An 18,431-nucleotide genomic window follows, 5' to 3' on the forward strand; every position below is an offset into this window, starting at 1 on the left:
CTTAAGAGATCAGTTTCACTGCACAAGAATCAACTATAACCCTATGCCACTCTTTGATCTGAAGTATAAGGGAATTTCTCTGGGTCAGACAGTACGAATATATGAACTATCACAGCAGAGCTCAAATTTCAAGTTCTTCATCACATCCAGAGAAAATCTGAAGGGTGCAAGAGAAACGATGAATCTAAGAAGAGTAGATCTGTGGCTCAGAGATACTCTAGAATCTAGTCTGGTTCTAAGTTAGGAACAAGGCCTCAATATGTGTATCAATTTTAAGGTACTCTTTAATTTTTGCACATTATACCTGATCTAGATAGTCATAGCTTCTGTGTTTGGTTTTGCCCAACTCAAATGCTTAACCATAACGGACCAAGACTCTGCGAAAGCATCCTGGGAAACAGAAATGGCTATAGATTGCAAGGAACCATCAGAAAAGAAGTATATTCAGGCCCTTTGAGCTTACCCTGTTTTGATAAACACACTTGTTCAAATGTGCATCAAGTGAAGTGATGCCATGAACAGGTTACCTGCAAGCAGCCTCCTGTACTCTCTTGTTGCTGTCAAGAATCCGCTTGAGCAGCTCTGTCATCAGAGGCTTGAGATACATGTCTGGGGGTTGGCTCACAACCCAGTGGGCATAACGGCTCAGGGTCCAGCAGGCAATGGAGCGCACTAGGGCCTTCTTGTCAGAGAGACATTGGATCAAGTGGGGAATCAATTCAGGGAGGTAGGGAACCATGCCCTGCATGCAGCCTAGAAATGCAAGAAAATACGTTCAGCATACTTTTTAGGCATATCAGAGGGCTGCCAAATTCTTGTTCACATGAAGTTGCTGCCAATGCCTTCCCCTTTTTGCAAATGCAAACCTCTAGTTTAAGTGATACAATTATAGAACTCACCTTCAGCAATGGCCCCTAGAACAAGGATTCCGGACTCCTTGATGACCCACTCGGGGTGGAAGAGTAGCCCCTTGAGCAGCGGGAGCAGGTGTGGGAGGAGCTCATCTCTGAAGACATTGGCCAAGACATCAAGGGCAGCAGCAGAGCATTTTCCTGTAGGAGACATGGGGCTAGAATCTGCACAGAGCACCAGTGGGAAAGCTTTGGTCCATGAGCCAAATTAGGCCCATAAGGTCTCCCAATTTGTGACTTATTGTTCCTTTGCATTCCTGAACTTGTGCTGTTTATGTTTGGGGCTGAATATGAGCCTCACTGCTTTGGGGCACAATTGGTTCCACTCAGGAGCTGCCAGCTGGATTTCCTTCCTCCTTATGCTACAGATGGTCATAAGGCAGAGATGACTGACAAATCTGGTGTGTGGAGCCTTGGCTGCTATTTGATCCCACTCTCCAGCATAAAGTGACTCCCTATGCATTGCACAGAGTAAACTCTGTGGGAACAAAGAGTCTTTTAGGGAAGAGACAAGCAGGAAAAAAGCACTTGCTTTAGGATAAACATGCAAGGCAGAAAGTATCTTTTAGGGGTAAGAAAACCCCAAGCTGTGCAATTCCAGCAAATCTATTAAACAAGAACTATCTTTTTAACAAGAATTAAAATTGGGCCATTGAATAAGCTCCTTCGGTGTGTATCTTCTTCCCACATAAGAGTCTAAAGAATCAGGCCAATGGCCCATCTTGTCCAACAGCCTGTTCTCACAGTGGCCAACCAGATGCTTGAGGACAGTCTACAAGCAGGACATAAGCACAACACTTTGCCCACCTGTGATTCCCAGCAATTGGTATTCAGAGGCATTTGCCCCATACCATCCCAAATGAAAAGGAATGGTATCAAGTCAGTTATGTGCCCAGTGCTCCATTCTACTAGCTCCTGGCACCCTCATAGTTGTCACTTTCCCATCTCAAAAGCACTGCACAACTCTTCCCCTACTCACTCAGATTCCAGTCAGATAGCGTGTCATCGTCGTCATCCTCATCCTCTCCATCTTCATCATCCTGTAGCCGTTCCTCCTCATGTTGCAGGGTAACCGTGCGTGATTTGTGGAAACGAGGCTTGATATCCTGCTCACTGTCAGGGATGGCTTCATCCTCTTCCACATCACCCTGAAATTGAGTAGGGGGAGCACATGGAAGCCCATTTAATACTGAGTCTCGTCTGCCAGGGAAATGAACTCTTGCAAAACAGTACAATATTTCTTGTTCTTGGTGGGATAGTTACTTAATGCCAAAATAAACCCTGGCAAAGAATGGTAACCCTCCAGTCCTCTTGGGACTCTTCACATCATGCATCCATGGATCAGACAGGACGAATACAACAACCCATCACAGTTGTCAGGCTGAAGGTTATGCATCATTTCCAAGAATGCATGTGCTTGGCCACTGACTTGGGAGGGTGCAAGCATGTATGAATTTCACTTGAAAAGTTAGACTTATACTAAATGGGGCAAAACATAGTTAAAGTCACCAGGGGGGTTTTGCAGCCAAGAAACGCAGAAAAAGTGTTTTAACTCAGCTGATCAAGCCCATAACCCTAGTCTGTAATCTTAGGAAGAACTTTTCTTATAAAGACATGGTTATTCAGTCAGCATATAGGTGCGGCTCATGATGGAACTTGCAGGAGTTCCAGTGAAAGCCCCCAGCACCACAGACCCAGCTTCAGTAGAACAGAACTAGTACATTTAAAATGCCAACTACATAAGAAGGGGATCGCCAGTCCCTCGGTATGCTCAATTTTAGGAATAGGACAAGGAATAATTTACAGCCTTATGGAATGAGGCTCCTCAACTATGAGAACTGAAAGGGCAAGTTTCATTGTTGCGGAAGATTTGCCAACCATACTGCCATGCACTGTGCCTGTAAGGATGGTCAGCAGCAAGAGTGGGGTAAGGATGAATGAGATTCTAGACGTTACAACACAGAATCCTTTTCATTTGTTATGCTCAGTAAACAAGTTGCGACTGAGGAATGTAAAACCCAGAAGAAGGTGGAAATACATATTGTATTAAATCCTAAGTTGGAAACAAATACCTTTAACAATATGATGTCAATTTCAGAATACTTCATTCCATTCACCAAAATTGGAATCAATCTGTTAAGGAGAAGGAGTAGAAAAAGTGATTCACCAACTGGGTCCTGGGGCACGAATGACATAGACCACAGTAGGTGCTGAAGTTAATCATTGCCAAATAGGAGCAGTAATGTCTTTGTGCACATGGAGGGGGGGGGATTTCAGTAGCTACTGACTGTTCAGATAATGCCCCCTACAATGCAGATTTCCTTGCAGCAAGCAAGCGTTTACACACTGCTTAGTTTAAGTGCCACTACTGCCAGACAGAAAAGCCCAACAGTAATTTATATAATCCATGCAATCCCACGCTCACAAGGTTGTGGCTAGCACAAAATGCTATTCTCTGCTGCCAAGTTGGAAAGAGAAACAGGTACTCTGGGCACGCAACAAGTATGCACAGCAACTCCATAGCAGCCACCTTTCCCTTGAACTCTTCCATTTTAAAAATCCCTTTCTGTCCCAGCTCCGAATGCTCAGTCATACTGCACGTATCTGGCAATTCTCCCCAACTTTGCAGTAATGATGAACTGCAGAAAAAACAGAATTGAAGCAATGTTGAAGGGCTCCACACCTCTAACTTGGAAGAGCCCTGTACTAGATTCACTAGATAGACTATAAGCATATATGCTTAAAATATGAAAGTAAAGATAAAGCTAAGCTGAGCAAAACTAGCTTAGCAACATGCCAGCTTTTGCCTTAATTTGTTTTTGCACAAAGCTACAGCCGAAGAAACATGCAATAATACCATGTGCAGGGAGAATGGACATGCAGATGCCCAAGCCCCTTCAAATCTAGTAAGTCTAAGATATCCAGGAGTCTCACTGCCCTATTGTACATAAAAATGTACACTATACATGTACAAAGGTACAATATACATAAAAATGTAATGCTGCTGTCATGCTGCATTTTGCATGGCAGCCAGCATGGTGAAAGAACATCAAGCAGGCAAGCAACATGGGTGGCAGGTGGCCCAGGTGAGCTATTTAACAAAGTGGGGAAGGTGCTTCAGAATAGCTTGCTAAAGCACCTCCCCTTCCCTTAAAAGGGGGTGTGGCTCAGGGGATGGGTGAGTTCTAAAGGGATGGAGACTGGTCAGGTGTAAAGGAAGGAGGAATTGGATTGGTGGAGGATCAACAAAAGGGTTGGTGAATGGAGCAAGCAGGGGTGGCAGCCCCTAACCATGACTTAAGTCAACCAGGAAGCAAAGTAAAACTGGGCTTCATAACATGCAACTTAGAATGCTAGTACTGCGGAGGCAAAGCTACTCACTGCACCAGGTGTGAAGAGAGCACCTCCTTGCAGATGGGTTGTTCAGCCAGGGTCAACCAGAATTCACACGCTTCCAGCGCCACATTCTCATCACTATCCTGGGTCCTCTGCAACATGTACTGGAAGGAAACAAGAGGACCAACATGTAACTTTGGCTCAGAGACAGCTACTGCCTTTGCTGCATCTGTCTCATAGAATGATGACGTTTACCATCAAAATACAGCAGCATTTTGCTGTGACATGCCAGGTCAGCGGCATCAATCAATGAAGTAAACCCGCCACCGAACAAGTGGCATAATTATGCCTACTCAGTCACAGTATTGATCCACTAACATGGAATGTTAAACATGAAATCCCAAATCAGCTTCTATCACCTTCAGGCAGACTTGGTGGCACTTCTAGATATATCATTTAGAGTCCTAGTGGCTGAAACAAACAACGGCAAGGCAGCATTTTAAGAGGACTTGCTCCGCAGAAAAAAGGCACTTACCTGGATGATGCTATGCATGTGAGGGATCAGTCGATCAATCCGCACCTCTAGCAGCATCACCAATGCTCGGCAAACATTCTTTCGAACCTCAGGATCTTCATCTACTGCCAGAGCAAACAGGTGCTGCCAAGAGCAGGCAGAGTTAACATTCACACATTCAAAAGAATTTGGCTAAGAATCAAACACCATCCCCTTCAACTGGCCCAAACCTGTGCCTTCCAACACAGAGATGGTTCTTCTAGACTTGCTGCAACTTGGCCAGACAGCAGAGAAGCACTATGCTCAGGGCTCTTGTGCCAATAAATACACAAATGTGCTTATTTTGCATGTGAACTCTTAAGTTCTCTGCAAGGTTAGTATTTTTGGCAAGTGGAGGTGTGGTAACAAAATGACACACAGTTAGTAGACAATTGGTGTATATAAGAGGAACACAACCGAAAAGCATACAAAATATAGAGCACCAACTATATGTTCTAGCCTATGAACATTTTGAGACTTTTACAGACACTGCCTGCACATTTGCAAGTGCAGAGGTAGCACAATACAACAGAAACATTGGTCTCAGGAAGCATAGCTAGGGCCATACTATGTTTGACTAGGCCTGAAGCGAAGGAGTATGTTGGTGTTAAGAACCAAATACCTTTCTCTCTGTACTGGAGCCTGTATTTCCTAAGGCTGCCTCTGGCCATGGATATGTTACTGCAGTAGAAAGAAGTCACTGAGACAGAGAAAGCTTAGGATGCAAGTGTTAAAAATCCCTATCTTCCCTTTAAAAAAAAGATCTTATTAAGAACTGGACAAAAGCTTTAAGATCTGGCACTCCCTACATTTACAAAAGGAGGCAAAATGCAGATATTATGAGGACCGAGAGGAAAAACTGGCCTAAAAAAATTAAAAATGAACAAACAGTTGAGAAGATTCAAAGACATTGTGCTAGGCTAACACAAACGGTGATCTGGGGAATTCAGGAATTTCTAGGACCATATTAGGTGTTTCCTCAAGGAGGTAGATCAACAAATTATGGATACATTTCTCTGAAAAACTGCTCAACTGCTCCTGTTAACTTTCCCTGCCACTATGCAGCTACAGGGGAGCACTTTCAGTAAATCACTTTGCATAGGGCAACAATGAAGCCAAAGGGGTCTGGCAAGGGCAATGGGTGAACTCGTGTATACCCTAGAACATTATGCAGGATCTATAAATGCACAGAGGTCAGTGGCAAACATTCAAGAATTTCTTGATAGACCAGCTAACATCAAGAGCATCCCTTACAGGTATTAAGTCCCAGAACTCTGTGCCTAATAAATAGTCAATCATGGACTGTGATGCTTCAGCTTTCAATAACCACAACTGGACAAGAGAAATCCATCTCACCTCAATGAAGGTGTCTATGTTATCCATCAAGGCTTGGGCCCTTTCCATGATGAACTGGTTAACACATGCAATGGCATGGGACCTAAAGAGACAGTAAAGACAGCTGAAACCACTTGACCAAGCAATTACTACTTACTTCCAATAAGTGAACATCAATGCATTCTGTTAGCTTAATTGCAGTTTTTTCAGGGTACCAAGGAACAGTTTTGCAGTGTAAACAAGCCAAAAATCAACATTTATGTCAATTTTAATTTATGACTTAAAACAACATATACAACACCTCATTAAAAATCAAATGCAGAAGCCAGCAACCGAGATTGCAATAGGCATTCATGTGCCAAGGGCCTGAGCAATATATATAACTTTAGTCTGCATTTAAATGCCAACAATGCATGGGACAGATGCACTTGTCCATAGAGGTAGTTACACAATTGGTGCACTGCTAAGAAAAAGGTCCTTTCACAAGTCGCCATTCCATTGGCCAGATTCACTGGTGGGACCAGCAACAGGGCTTTTCCCACAGACCTCAAATAATGGGTTGACAGAATAGGCAACATTTTATTGCCTTTTACATTTCCATCTCTAATTGGAACTGAATTACTGGAGACATAGGACTGGTTAAGACAGATTTATCTATCTATCTGGCCAAGAATGAGCCTTGTGCCCACATGCTTCCTCCCCATCTCTCTGGAATTCAATACTCCCAGGGTTTAGTAAGCCAGTTTCCAATTACATCTGAACATGAAAAGTGCAGTTTAATCAATTACAAATCAGGACATGAAACCAGCATCAGATTAAGCCTTCATATTTTGGTTTACAGGCAGAGATTCAGTTATAACTGGAAACTGTGGTTTAATTAACCCTGCAAATATTCTGATGCAAGAAAGAAAGAAGGTGCAATAGAGGAAGGAGGATGTGGGCAGAAGCACCAGGTCCCAAAGTCTAATAAATCATGGCCTATTTGACACATGTCTGAACCAAGCCATTATGCTGCTTAGTCAATGATTTGTTTCCGGGGGTTTTGGTCAGTTATGTTTTATTATTACAATCTTACTCAGCTACGAGTGATCGCCGAAGAAGAAGAAGAAGAAGAAGAAGAAGAAGAAGAAGAAGGTGATTACTACTATAAGGACTGCATACAAATATAAAATGTATTTACAATAACAATTAAATTATATACCGTATACAGCTATCAGTGTAACAATCACACTTCCAAAAGTAAAGGATGCCACTTTACAATAAACCTTCCTTTACATGACAATTTTGCAATTTGGCCAAGTCTGTCAAACCATTCTTTACTTCCAATGCTGCCTGCATAAGGAGGGCAACTCCACCACATGTACAATATTCAACAAGAGCACATCCTTCTCAAGTTTTGGAACACAGAACAAGAATAAGTAGCATAGCAGCTACATACCTAATCTTGGGGCTGCAGTGCTTGAAAAACTGGAGGAACTTTGGAATCATAACATTAAGAGGGCGGTTGAGAGCATCACTGTCCAGGAGCTCAGCAGAATCTTCACAGATCTTCTGTAAGGCACCAAAAGCTCCCTAGAGAACATAGAAATAGTCGCCACCAAATATGTGAGGTTAGGAAACAGGCAAAGTGCATCTGAGCATCTAAATCCAACAATGATAGCTAGACTTTCAATGCTCAAATTGCTCTTCTGGCATGAGCTAAACTCATTTTGAGGTCTATGCCAAAGGAAAACCATCTAAGTGACAGACTGCCAATTTGAAAGAACGTGTTGTCCTCCTACCCTCAGCCAGACTTCCTACGCAACAGTCTGATATATGCCAACTAATTGCCTAAATAGCTAAGGATGCTACATGAGATGTAGCAATAGGATTGTTTCTAAAGAGAAAAAGCCTATCTGAAGAAAAAATGATGGTGGCAGGTTTGGCTGGGGGCTAGAATATTCCTGGAACAGGGTGGGGAACCTCAAGCTTCAATTTCAAGTTGAAAAGGAAAATGGCTTTAGATTAATAATCTCTGACCTCACCCTTAGAACACAGCTCAAAATTGCTCCCTTTTCATACACCCTACCTTATCCACCCAGATTAATTCAGGGTTCTTCCTTGGTTAATGAAAAATTGGTCCATGACACTAACAGTGGAGTAGCAGTGCTATTTGGATGCCATTGCACACAGCAAGAACACTTATGTCATATGAAAATTACATCTCTGTCAGGCTAGGTGAATAGCCACCTAGTAATAAACAGTTTTATTTAATAAAAAACAGTCTTAAAATTCACATTTAACCTTTTAAGGATATGCTCCTACACACACACACAATTTAATTGTATTACTATATTAACATACCTTCTTCAAGAGTAATATATAATTATATATTAAAACAAACCAGTAACCAACAAAACCAACAGCCAACACAGTGGCAAAACTCAATAAAACTCTTTCAAATAAAAGCCACTGAAAAAGGGCAGGTTTTCAGATCTTTCCAAAAGGTCTGACAGTGTTAATAGTCTGGTGGAACCCAACTGGCAAAAAAATCCAAAGCTGTGGGGCTACAATGGAAAATGTGCTCTCTGTCGCTCTCTCATACTAACCAATGTAATTATTCTTGGTGTGGGGCAAACAAGAAGGGCCTCCACTGTTGAACTCAAATAGTGAGAAGGTTGGTACAGGTTAGGCAGACTTTCAAATATATGGGATCCAAACCATTTAAGGTTTTAAAGATCACAACCAGTGTTAGAAACTCAGATATTTAAGCTAGGTGTCAAATGGCTCCTTAAACCAGGGTTAGTTGCCATTTGGGGGGTCAGACAGCTTCAAAGTCGTATTTTTCAATATCCCTTTTTGGTTCCTGAAATTCATTCTGATTGTGCAGATGGAATAAAACAAATAGAATTCTACAGAACGTGTTGCTAGTGTGTGAAAACAGTCAAGATCCAAGGATCCCCAGACATGCACCTCCAGATGGTGGAAACATCAAGTGCCATCCTGGCACTTGGGCATCTTCACTTGGATGCAAGTGGCCAATAGCGAGGTACAAAACGTCCCTGACACCCGGTGAATTTCGAACACCGATCACAACCCCTTATCTAAACTTTCTAACTATCAAAATACAGAAGAACAGTTTTGTTGGCACTGTTTACCCTCTTAAGATCCTAGGCAATGGTCCCTTGAAGGATAGGTTCAGTCCTTTGGAAACAGTCTATCATGGGTTCTTCTACTATAGATGTTATCAAGGAGTTATCGAAAGCATAATTTAGCTCCTTAAGAGATAGTTTCCTAGTCGATCTTATGGACCCTTTTAAGAATCTTCTTTAAATGGTCTAATAAATCAATTACTGAACAGCTGGCAATATATCTGAATGTAATATTTCTTAGATTTGTAAAGATGGTTAGTTCTTAGCTTGTCAGTTTTAATAACACATAATTTGTTCTACTATACTAATTTTGTACTACTTTATGTTTTGTACTTCTGTTTAATGGTTGCAATCAACATAAAGCACTGTCTGTTATATAATGATGCAAGAAAAAGATTTTTGGTACCTATAATGACAGGGTCCCCTGGCCAGAACCCCCTTGATATGATGTTATATCTCCTTGCAGACACAGATAAGTATGTGACCTGGCGGGTAGCACTTTTTGCAACTGCTGCTAGGAAAATTAGAGCAAATTATATAGCCAAGGTAGCCATTAACTGTAAAGGAGATGAATTTATTTGATCCTATCTATCTACTTCAGGCTATGCTCTATCTTTGTCACCAAACTCTGAGTATAAATTGCACACTGTATTAATTGATATTGTTTTTAACATTAGTGACCATGTGATGATTTTAGCTTATGAATTTTATTGTTTAATGTTTTTATTTGTACATTGGGGTACTTTTATAGCTTTGTTTAGAGTACGTAATGTTTTAATAATATAAATGTTTTAAGACTTTTTTTACCAATTCAGTATATTTTCTTTTAATTGTCAAATAATTCTGTGTACATTGCGGCAGCCTTTGGCTATGTGCAATAAAACTGACTGAGACTGGTACAGTAATGGTGTTTTGTGAGCCAATCGCCCAGCTCTTAGCAGAACTCAGTCAGTCACATTCTGGACCAGCTGAAGTTTCTGAATAGGCTTTAATGACATCTTCACAAAGAACATATTGCAGCAGTCCAAGCCAGATATGACTAGAGCATGAATAACTCAGCCATGGCCCAGTCTGTCCAGCTAGGACTGCAAGCTGGCATACCAGTCTAGCTGGTAAAGCATATTCCTGGACACCACTGCCACCTGAGCTTTCCCAGCCAGGGCTAAGGCCACGACAGTGCTCAACCTGTGCACTCAGCAATGCAACTCCATCAAGAACCAGGTGTGAATCACCTTCTGGAGAACCACCCTACTATGGTACCTCTGTCTTATCTGGTTTTAGCCTGAGCTTTGTTTACCCTCAGCCACCCCAGAATCACCTCCAAACACCAGTTCAGAATTTCAACAGCCTCCCTAGGATCAGAAGATGGAAATAAGAGATAGAACTGGACATAATTTGCATACCGATGACACTGTAGCCCAAACCCCCAGATGACGTCCCCCAACAATTTCATGTAGGTGTCAAACAGAAGTAGGACAAAATGGACCCTTAAACCAACAGCCATGGGGTACAGCAGAAGTTCTCCAAGACCACCTTCTGGAACTATACCTCCAGAAAGGATGAGAGCCACTGTAAAACTGTCTCTTAAGCCTAACCCTGAGAAATGGTCCAGAAGGATACCATGGTCAACAGTACTGAAAGCTGCTGAGAGATTCAGGAGAATCAACAGAGTAGCGTTCCCTTACCTGTGATTCTACAAGACTTACATCAGAGTAGACATGCATAGGATTGGGATGCAAATTACATTAGTAAGTTGTGGTACAAGATTGCTGTGCTACAGCCAGTCATGCTAAAAAAAAATAAAATTGGAACACGCTCTTATATAGAGCACATACTCTATAGAGTCTTTTCCCACATGAGACTCCCAAGACTGTAAATGCTAGCACAATTACTTACACAATCTTGTTGCCTGTTATCAATTATTAACCTATTGCAATTAAACTCACTTCACATGTATTGTAGTCCTCAGAGTTGAGCAGGTTGCAAAGCTGGGGCAGAAGTTCTGGCCACATCTGCAGCTCCCCTTTGGAAGCAATGGTGGTAATAAGAATACCTACCAAGAGAAAGAACAGGCTGCAGTTCAACATCACATCACAAGCCCAGTTTAACTTCTTGTACCCAACAACTCTCCCTTGAACTTTCAAAAGCAACAGAATTTAATACTTCTGACCCAAATCAAGGCTCTTCGAGATGCTTCTACCAGTCATCTACAGTATTTGGCCTTCAAATTGAAAGCTGCCTCTAGAATACTTTGAGCTGATCCGTGAACTGCTCTGAGGTCTCCTGCAGTAGAATGAAAGCATTTGGCTTGCCCTCCTTACCCCATGCATGGGCAGTAGGGAAGTTGCCAGGTGCTGAACTCACTGACACCTATCAATCTTAGAAAGCCAGCAACAGTTGGTATCTCTAAATAATTCAAACGTTAATTATGCATATCCTTCCCACAAGCATGTATATTTTGCTTATTTGTTTTGAGGAAGCCAAGAAACAGGGGAAAAGAGAATATTTTGCAGCTTACACAAGCATATTTGCCACGAGACAGACACCCTTCACCCACACACGACCTTAATATCATAGTCCTATGTCAACCTTCCCACCACTACAGTCAGCTCGCTTCACCATGTTCATGAGCATCATCTACTATTTATATATGCACCTACACAAAAAGTTAGTAAAATTCCCATTCACTTACTTGAACTAACTGCAAGTAAGAGCAGCACCTGCTATTAAGAAACTTATCTCTCATTGAGAATATAAACAGCACTGAAAACACTAATGTAACTCTCTTCCCACCCTGCAAATGCTTTGCCCAGTGTAAGAATACAAACACTACTCAAGAACACTCAATAATGTTTTTTCGACTTCCTTGAAAAAACACAAACACATGCTTCCCCCAATCCCTGCCACCCTTTCTCCAGTACTCACCAATGGTAGCTCTAATAAGAGAGGAAGCATCCCCTATGTTGTTAAGACATTCCTGCTTAATGAACTCAGCAACAGGTTGGGGGAAGCTCTGGTAATGAGCCTTCACATTATTTTTCAGGATCAGACCACTCAGAGAACGAGTTGGCTCATCTGTTTAGAAAGATTTTGGAGAAAAGAAATTAAATCTCTAAGACCCAATATACTGTACACAGGAAAGGTACAAAAACCAACAACCCCACAGTAATAATGGTGACCTAAGAAGAGATGCAGGGGGGAAATGAGGATCACTAGATATTCCTTGATTATCATGAACTGAAACAGTAATGCAATCATTCGATAGGATTTTACTCATGAACTCAACAAGCATTATGCATTTTTTCCATCCTACATACTGTGGTTCCTTAGCATTTTTAGAACTGTATATGAATACAAATAATGTTCCACTTTGTTGCAATCAAATTTTTATGATCCTCATTTGTTGACACCTGGATATGATGCAGGTATGCTATTTCTATTCAGACACACTCCCAGTAGCGCTCTTATATCCCCCTTGCCAAAGTGAGTTGCAATGGGATGCTTCTGTAGGACCTGTTCCTCCTAAAATCCAGCAGTGGGGAGACTCCGGGCCATAGGCCTATTTAGGCCTTCACCATTTGGCCCAAGAGGTCACCTTTGCCAAGCCACATCAGGTGTGGGCAGGAAGACACATCTGGGCCAAAAGGTAACTGGCAGGCACCACCCATCAGCTCATCCAAAGTACCTACAAAGCCTTGTGCACAAACCTGTCTATCAGCTAACTGACAGGAGCTTACAGAGAACAGGATATGTAGTGATCCAAATAATTTCATTTCTTTGGGCATGGCTAAAAAGCAGTTAAAAACTGGACACCTCTGGTCATCATAGAAACAGAGCACCTTTATCTTTATCTACAAGGTCCCTCACTGGTCATCTGTGTGTTTACAATGGGCTTGCATTCCTACCCTCCTGTGCAGACCCTTTCAATACACACACACACACACACACACACCCAAAACCAAACTTACATATTAATCCTTACATTCTTTCTGCACCCCCTCCCACCAAAAGAAAGCAGTATAATCTCCATTGTAAAAAAAAAGACGAAGATTATCAATGTCTGATAAGCAGTAGCTGGCAAAATTCTGACAGTTGAATTCCTTGCTAGAATTTGACTCACTTTTCATAGCAAGGCAGAACAGAGAACAAAAACAATTACTAGTTCAGCACCAAAGGGAACCCTTTTCAACCTCTACACCAGATAGTACTTTCTGAAGCAAAACGGGTATCAATCAAGCAAATACATTATTCTGCCATAATTCTAAATTAGCAGTTAAATCCTTGATATTATACAATAAAGGCAAGATACCACCACATTTTTCTCAAACTTTCATTGTGACAGATGTAATGGACATACCCTCAGATTTCAGTCGTGTCAATACAAATATCAAGTAGTTATTGAAATCAGGAAACTGGTTCAGCTGCTTCAGTTTCTGTAACATTTGTTAAAGAATCAATTCTTAAAATTTTCTACTAATAAAGGATTTTCAAGACTCTACACATAATGATTTTACTGATTTTTCAAATGTTCTTATGCTAAAAATGTTGGACTCTTCTCTTCTCATACAATACTGATCCATTATAGTTTCCAAGACTAATGCACCTGTTCCTTCTCACATTCCCAAACATATAATTTAATTTAAGGATAGACTATTCTATAACATTTGTCTATCTCACAATTTACTTCTGATTCTTTTACTAGATATAACACAGCTTATTGTCTCCTGCTCCCTTTGCAATTCATGAGAAATGTTTTCTCTTATGCCACTTTCTATGGCAACTTTGATTATTCAAGGATACATCTTGAACAATACGCTGTGTTGCTGTGTTTGGAGACTGGGAGTCTTTGAGTAACTGAAGTACTTGCTGGAGGCCCTGTTCATCTGGCTGCCAGTCCATGATGGGAAGCTGCCTATCTGTAGAATGATAAAGAATAATATAGTATATTAGCATGACAGCAGAGCTACGCTTCAACTCATTGTCTTATGACTGCAAACATCACCAAACTAAGAAGCAAAATTGCATGTTGTACACATCTGAGAGCATCTTCACTTGTAATCAAAATTCAGGTAACCTAGGTAATCAGCCAATGCTTGCTTATATTTGTACAAGCCAGATGGCAAATTGGTATTTGAGGCCCACAAAAGACAGGATTCATTTAGATCCATAACTCTGTGAGGTGGGCAAGATGGAGAGACAGTGATTTGCACAAACATCATAGATGGAGTGATTTCCCATGTACCAGAAAAACTTGTCCACTATCCAATATTGCACATGGACTTCACATGCATAAGTTGCTATACTTCTCCACAAGCACAAATGTGACCGCTTAAGCAGTGTTAGAAACTGATATGTTATAGCTAGGAGCTAAATGGCAGCTTAAACCTAGGCTATGGGCTCAAAAATGGAATGACTGGGCACACTTTTTATAACAATACAAAGCTGAAAATAAATGAACTGCAGCTAAAATATTTCACATGGTCTGGTCCTCCAGTCTTCAGAGAGTAGCTGGAAGTGGGGAGGCAGAAAAAGGTCTTCCTTTCCTTCCACTCTGCAGTTTTAATCTGAAACCTTAGGCACAGTACAGCACCCAGAGCTTAGAAACTGCTTACACTAATGAAATCTCCTGTCGCAAAAGGCGCCTAGAACAATGGGAGTTTTGAACACTGTGCTTAAGACAATATAAATGAAAACATTTAAAAATAAGTTTTACCAAAAAAGATATGCAACAGAGCAAGGTCCTTAGAAAGTGCTAGAAAACCCATTTTTGGCAGCATAGTCAAGATCTATGTATGACTCATCAGAGAGCATCCATAGAACTTGGGAGGAACTTGCTCAAGGCTCAGCCCTATGGCAATATATAGTAGAAAGGTTGCACTAAAATGAATGAAAGATATACCTAAAGATAGCAAAGGACGTTGATGTGAGGGATGACTTTGTTTGATACTAGTAATCACACATGTATCATACTACAGTATATAATGCCTAGTTGTTACCCATTTGTTGCATGCAATTCTGACAACTTCCGGCAATGCTCTGCTTCTAAGACATATTTTCTAAGGTCTAAATATGCTATTTTGTATCAAGCAAAATGTTTTTCCTCATATAGATCACCTATTATTGTTTTGATTTCCACATGAAATGTAACTGCACAACTTCCACAAGCATCCACTTAATAAGGCCTTTGACACAACACTCCACAATCCAATACCTATAACTGTGCCTTTGTGACTCTTCAAAATGTATTAGAGGTTGAGTGCTCCACAACTATTACACTCAAGTGTGAGAGTACTCACCTCTTTTTAAAAATCCAGTAGATACCCAGAAACTACCCGCCCATCCATACAAATCATTTTGTAAGCTTTTCACTCCCCTCTCTCCAGCACATCTATTCCAATTTTGATTTTTGAGGGAGTGAACAGTTATGATCAACAAGCAGGGCTATTTTGCTTCCATTACATTGGGACTGGACATCCTCTTAATACTTCAGAATGAGGGCATGAGATAGGACCGTGCAACGACTCCACACAGTTGGGGAGACACGTGCTTACAGCAAGGAAATGGAGTACTGTACAAGGTATCAGGCGAGAGCCAAAAAGAGCCGAGCCAAAATGCGGGACTCTCCAGCACATCTATTCCAATTCCAGATTGTAACCTTATCTTCCGTCATCTCAGAGATGTAAATATTAGAGGTGACAGATAAACCAACAGTTTCTAATCACCAAACGGAAGGCCTTCCCACCCCCCGCCCATGCCTAAGAGGCTGTGTGCTTTTAAGTACCAGCTGCCTTCTGGGTGGGGACGAAACGTATAATGGGAGATGGTTGGTTGCTGCCCTGTTTGAGCTTTCTAGTCGCTTTTAAGAACAAGGCGCTGGGCTGGAGGGACCTTTGGTCTGGTCCGCCTGAGCTCTTTCTGTTTAAGCGCGTGCCGGGCGACCAGTTCTTCGGCGAAGCTCTCCCGGCTCCCGCCTTGGGCTCTGCAGCAGCACCACCTCCCACACAGAGGAAGCGTAAGCGCAGCTGCCCAGGGCCCCGCTGACCACCGCGGAAGCCCTCACGCCCCTCCCTCAAAGCCATGTTGGGCCGGAGCAGCCCAGCAGCTTAGCCGGCAACGTCTCGCCCCCATCAGATCAGGCCCGGCCAACTCGTTTCCCCCCGCCCGCCTCGCCGCCCACGACCGGGCCATTTCAGATTCCGCCCCTCTCCCGCCCTGCCTCCTCAACCGCTGGGCGACCTAACCCCCGCCAGCCAGCCAGCCACCCGCCCAAGCCCGGCTCCTTGAAGGCTTCGCCTTCGCGAAATCCCTGCCTAGGCCGAAGCCGGGGGAGCCTCGCGCCATCCCCTCACACGCCCGCTCACGGCGCGCCCCAACCACCGAGCTTCCCACGCGCGCCCAGGGAACCCCGGCGCTGTACCTGCCCGGTTCCCGCGTGCCCAGGTTCAGGCCGCGGCTTCGGCGCCGAAGGAGGGAAGGAGGAGGTGGGGGGCGGCAAGACGAACGCGACACGCGGGCGATGAGCCGGGCCGGCCGCCGTCTCTGCCACTCACGTGACTAAGACCAACCAAAAAAAAAGAAAGGAAAAGGGGAGGAGCAGAGGACCCGCTCGCGCACGTCTATAGACGAGGGCAAAGCAAGCACGTCACGTGGCTCAGGAGAAAGGGCGGTAGCCACGCCCTCTCCTCCCTCCGTCCGCTAGTCCGGATGGAAGCGCGGCGCCTTGAGGCAGGCGGCTGACGTCACGTCGCGCAACCTAACCTGGCCGCTGATGAAGCGCTACAAAGCCAGACGGCGGGAGGCTTGATTATGTCGCCCAGCTGCACGTTGTCACCCCGAACAGATTTCGTTTCGCTTGTTTTTTCTCCCGGCGCAAACTTCCGTTGGCTGAGAGAAAACTAAGAGCTTCTACCTAAAAACGCAAGCAAACAGGTCTTTTTCAAAGAGCCACCGGGCGCCTTTCCGTGCTCAGTGTAGCAGGCGGTGCCACTGAAGTTCAAGCGGCCGCTGGGCGCGGGAGGCTGTCCCCGCCCCCGTGGCCGGGCTGGCGCCTCTAGCCTGACCCGGACTCCGAGCCGGGCGGGGAGGCGCCGCGTTTTGTCGGTACAAGAAATAAGAGAGCGGGGCGCTTCTGGAGTCTTGTGGATGCATATTTCTGGAGGAGGGGGCGGAGGCGTGCCCATTACGTTCTACCGAGCATATGCAGTGCTATCTTCAAATAATGTTGGCAGAGAAACGTAAAAAGATTACAGAGTTGGGAGCGATCAAACAAACAAACCACACGGGGAGCAACCCCGTGCAAGCAACAGATCATGGCCGCCTGCTCAAAGATGGACAAACCCCGTGGTAGGGGGCTTCAGGGCACCCGCGTAGCCAGGATTTTTGTTAGGGGGGGAACCTCAGTTAGCTATGTATTTTTATTCATTTGTGGGGGCAGCTGCTCCCCCCTGCCCCCCCCCGCCACGCCCATGCTTCAGGGGCAAATCCTTGCTTCCAAATAGGCTACCGGGCTGTCACATTTGCCAACAGCTTCATTATAAACTAATCTTGTTTGCATAAGATATGACAATGCTTAGGGCTAGGCTGTTCGATTGCCACATGTATGGTGCTCTTTTATTGCATATATGTTTCTTGTACAGTACATGACAATACCTGGTAACTGTCCATGCATGGGCTGCTATGGAGGGATATATCAGGCTGATGATTCTGTGTTATGGGATTATTATTATATTTGTTAGTCTCCCTATCTTTCCCAGGGCAACCCAAAGTGACTACAGTCATACCTCGGGTTACGAACGCTGCAGGTTGCGTGTTTTTGGGTTGCGGACTGCGCCGAACCCGGAAGTATCGGAACAGGTTACTTCCGGGTTTTGGTGCTCGCACATGCACAGAAACAAAATGACATCATGTGCAGAAGCACTGAATCACGTCACGTGTATGCGCAGATGCGGTGCTGCAGGTTACAAATGCTGCAGGTTGCGAACGTGCCTCCTGCATGGATCACGTTTGCAACTCGAGGTATGGGTGGCGCTGTGGGTTAAACCACAGAGCCTAGGGCTTGCTGATCAGAGGCGGTTTGAATCCCCGCAACAGGGTGAGCTCCCGTTACTTGGTCCCTGCTCCTGCTAACCTAGCAGTTTGAAAGTATGCCAAAAAGTGCAAGTAGAT

General features: G+C 43.5%; 1 protein-coding gene across 2 annotated transcripts in view; it reads right to left on the bottom strand.

The window, feature by feature from the left end:
• The window catches only part of TNPO2 (transportin 2), a 32,839-nt gene extending 15,996 nt beyond the window's left edge, over positions 1-16,843 (bottom strand). Inside the window, exons 1-13 of one of the 2 annotated variants that reach the window (XM_082214699.1) lie at positions 16,684-16,843; positions 14,067-14,182; positions 13,624-13,699; positions 12,192-12,341; positions 11,213-11,319; positions 7,574-7,707; positions 6,157-6,238; positions 4,783-4,905; positions 4,293-4,411; positions 2,984-3,044; positions 1,891-2,059; positions 900-1,052; positions 528-753 (exon numbers count right to left, since the gene is read on the bottom strand). In XM_082214699.1, the coding sequence (XP_082070825.1) occupies positions 528-753; positions 900-1,052; positions 1,891-2,059; positions 2,984-3,044; positions 4,293-4,411; positions 4,783-4,905; positions 6,157-6,238; positions 7,574-7,707; positions 11,213-11,319; positions 12,192-12,341; positions 13,624-13,699; positions 14,067-14,165 (1,499 nt within the window). In that variant the 5' untranslated portion in view covers positions 14,166-14,182; positions 16,684-16,843. Of the gene's footprint in view, positions 1-527; positions 754-899; positions 1,053-1,890; positions 2,060-2,983; positions 3,045-4,292; positions 4,412-4,782; positions 4,906-6,156; positions 6,239-7,573; positions 7,708-11,212; positions 11,320-12,191; positions 12,342-13,623; positions 13,700-14,066; positions 14,183-16,154; positions 16,178-16,683 lie in introns of those variants that run through there. The other variant, XM_082214700.1, reaches the window with a different exon arrangement.
• Between the last annotated feature and the right edge of the window lie 1,588 nt (positions 16,844-18,431).

This window comes from Podarcis vaucheri (genome assembly GCF_965113315.1).
Source record: "Podarcis vaucheri genome assembly, chromosome: 2".
NCBI lineage: Eukaryota > Metazoa > Chordata > Lepidosauria > Squamata > Lacertidae > Podarcis > Podarcis vaucheri.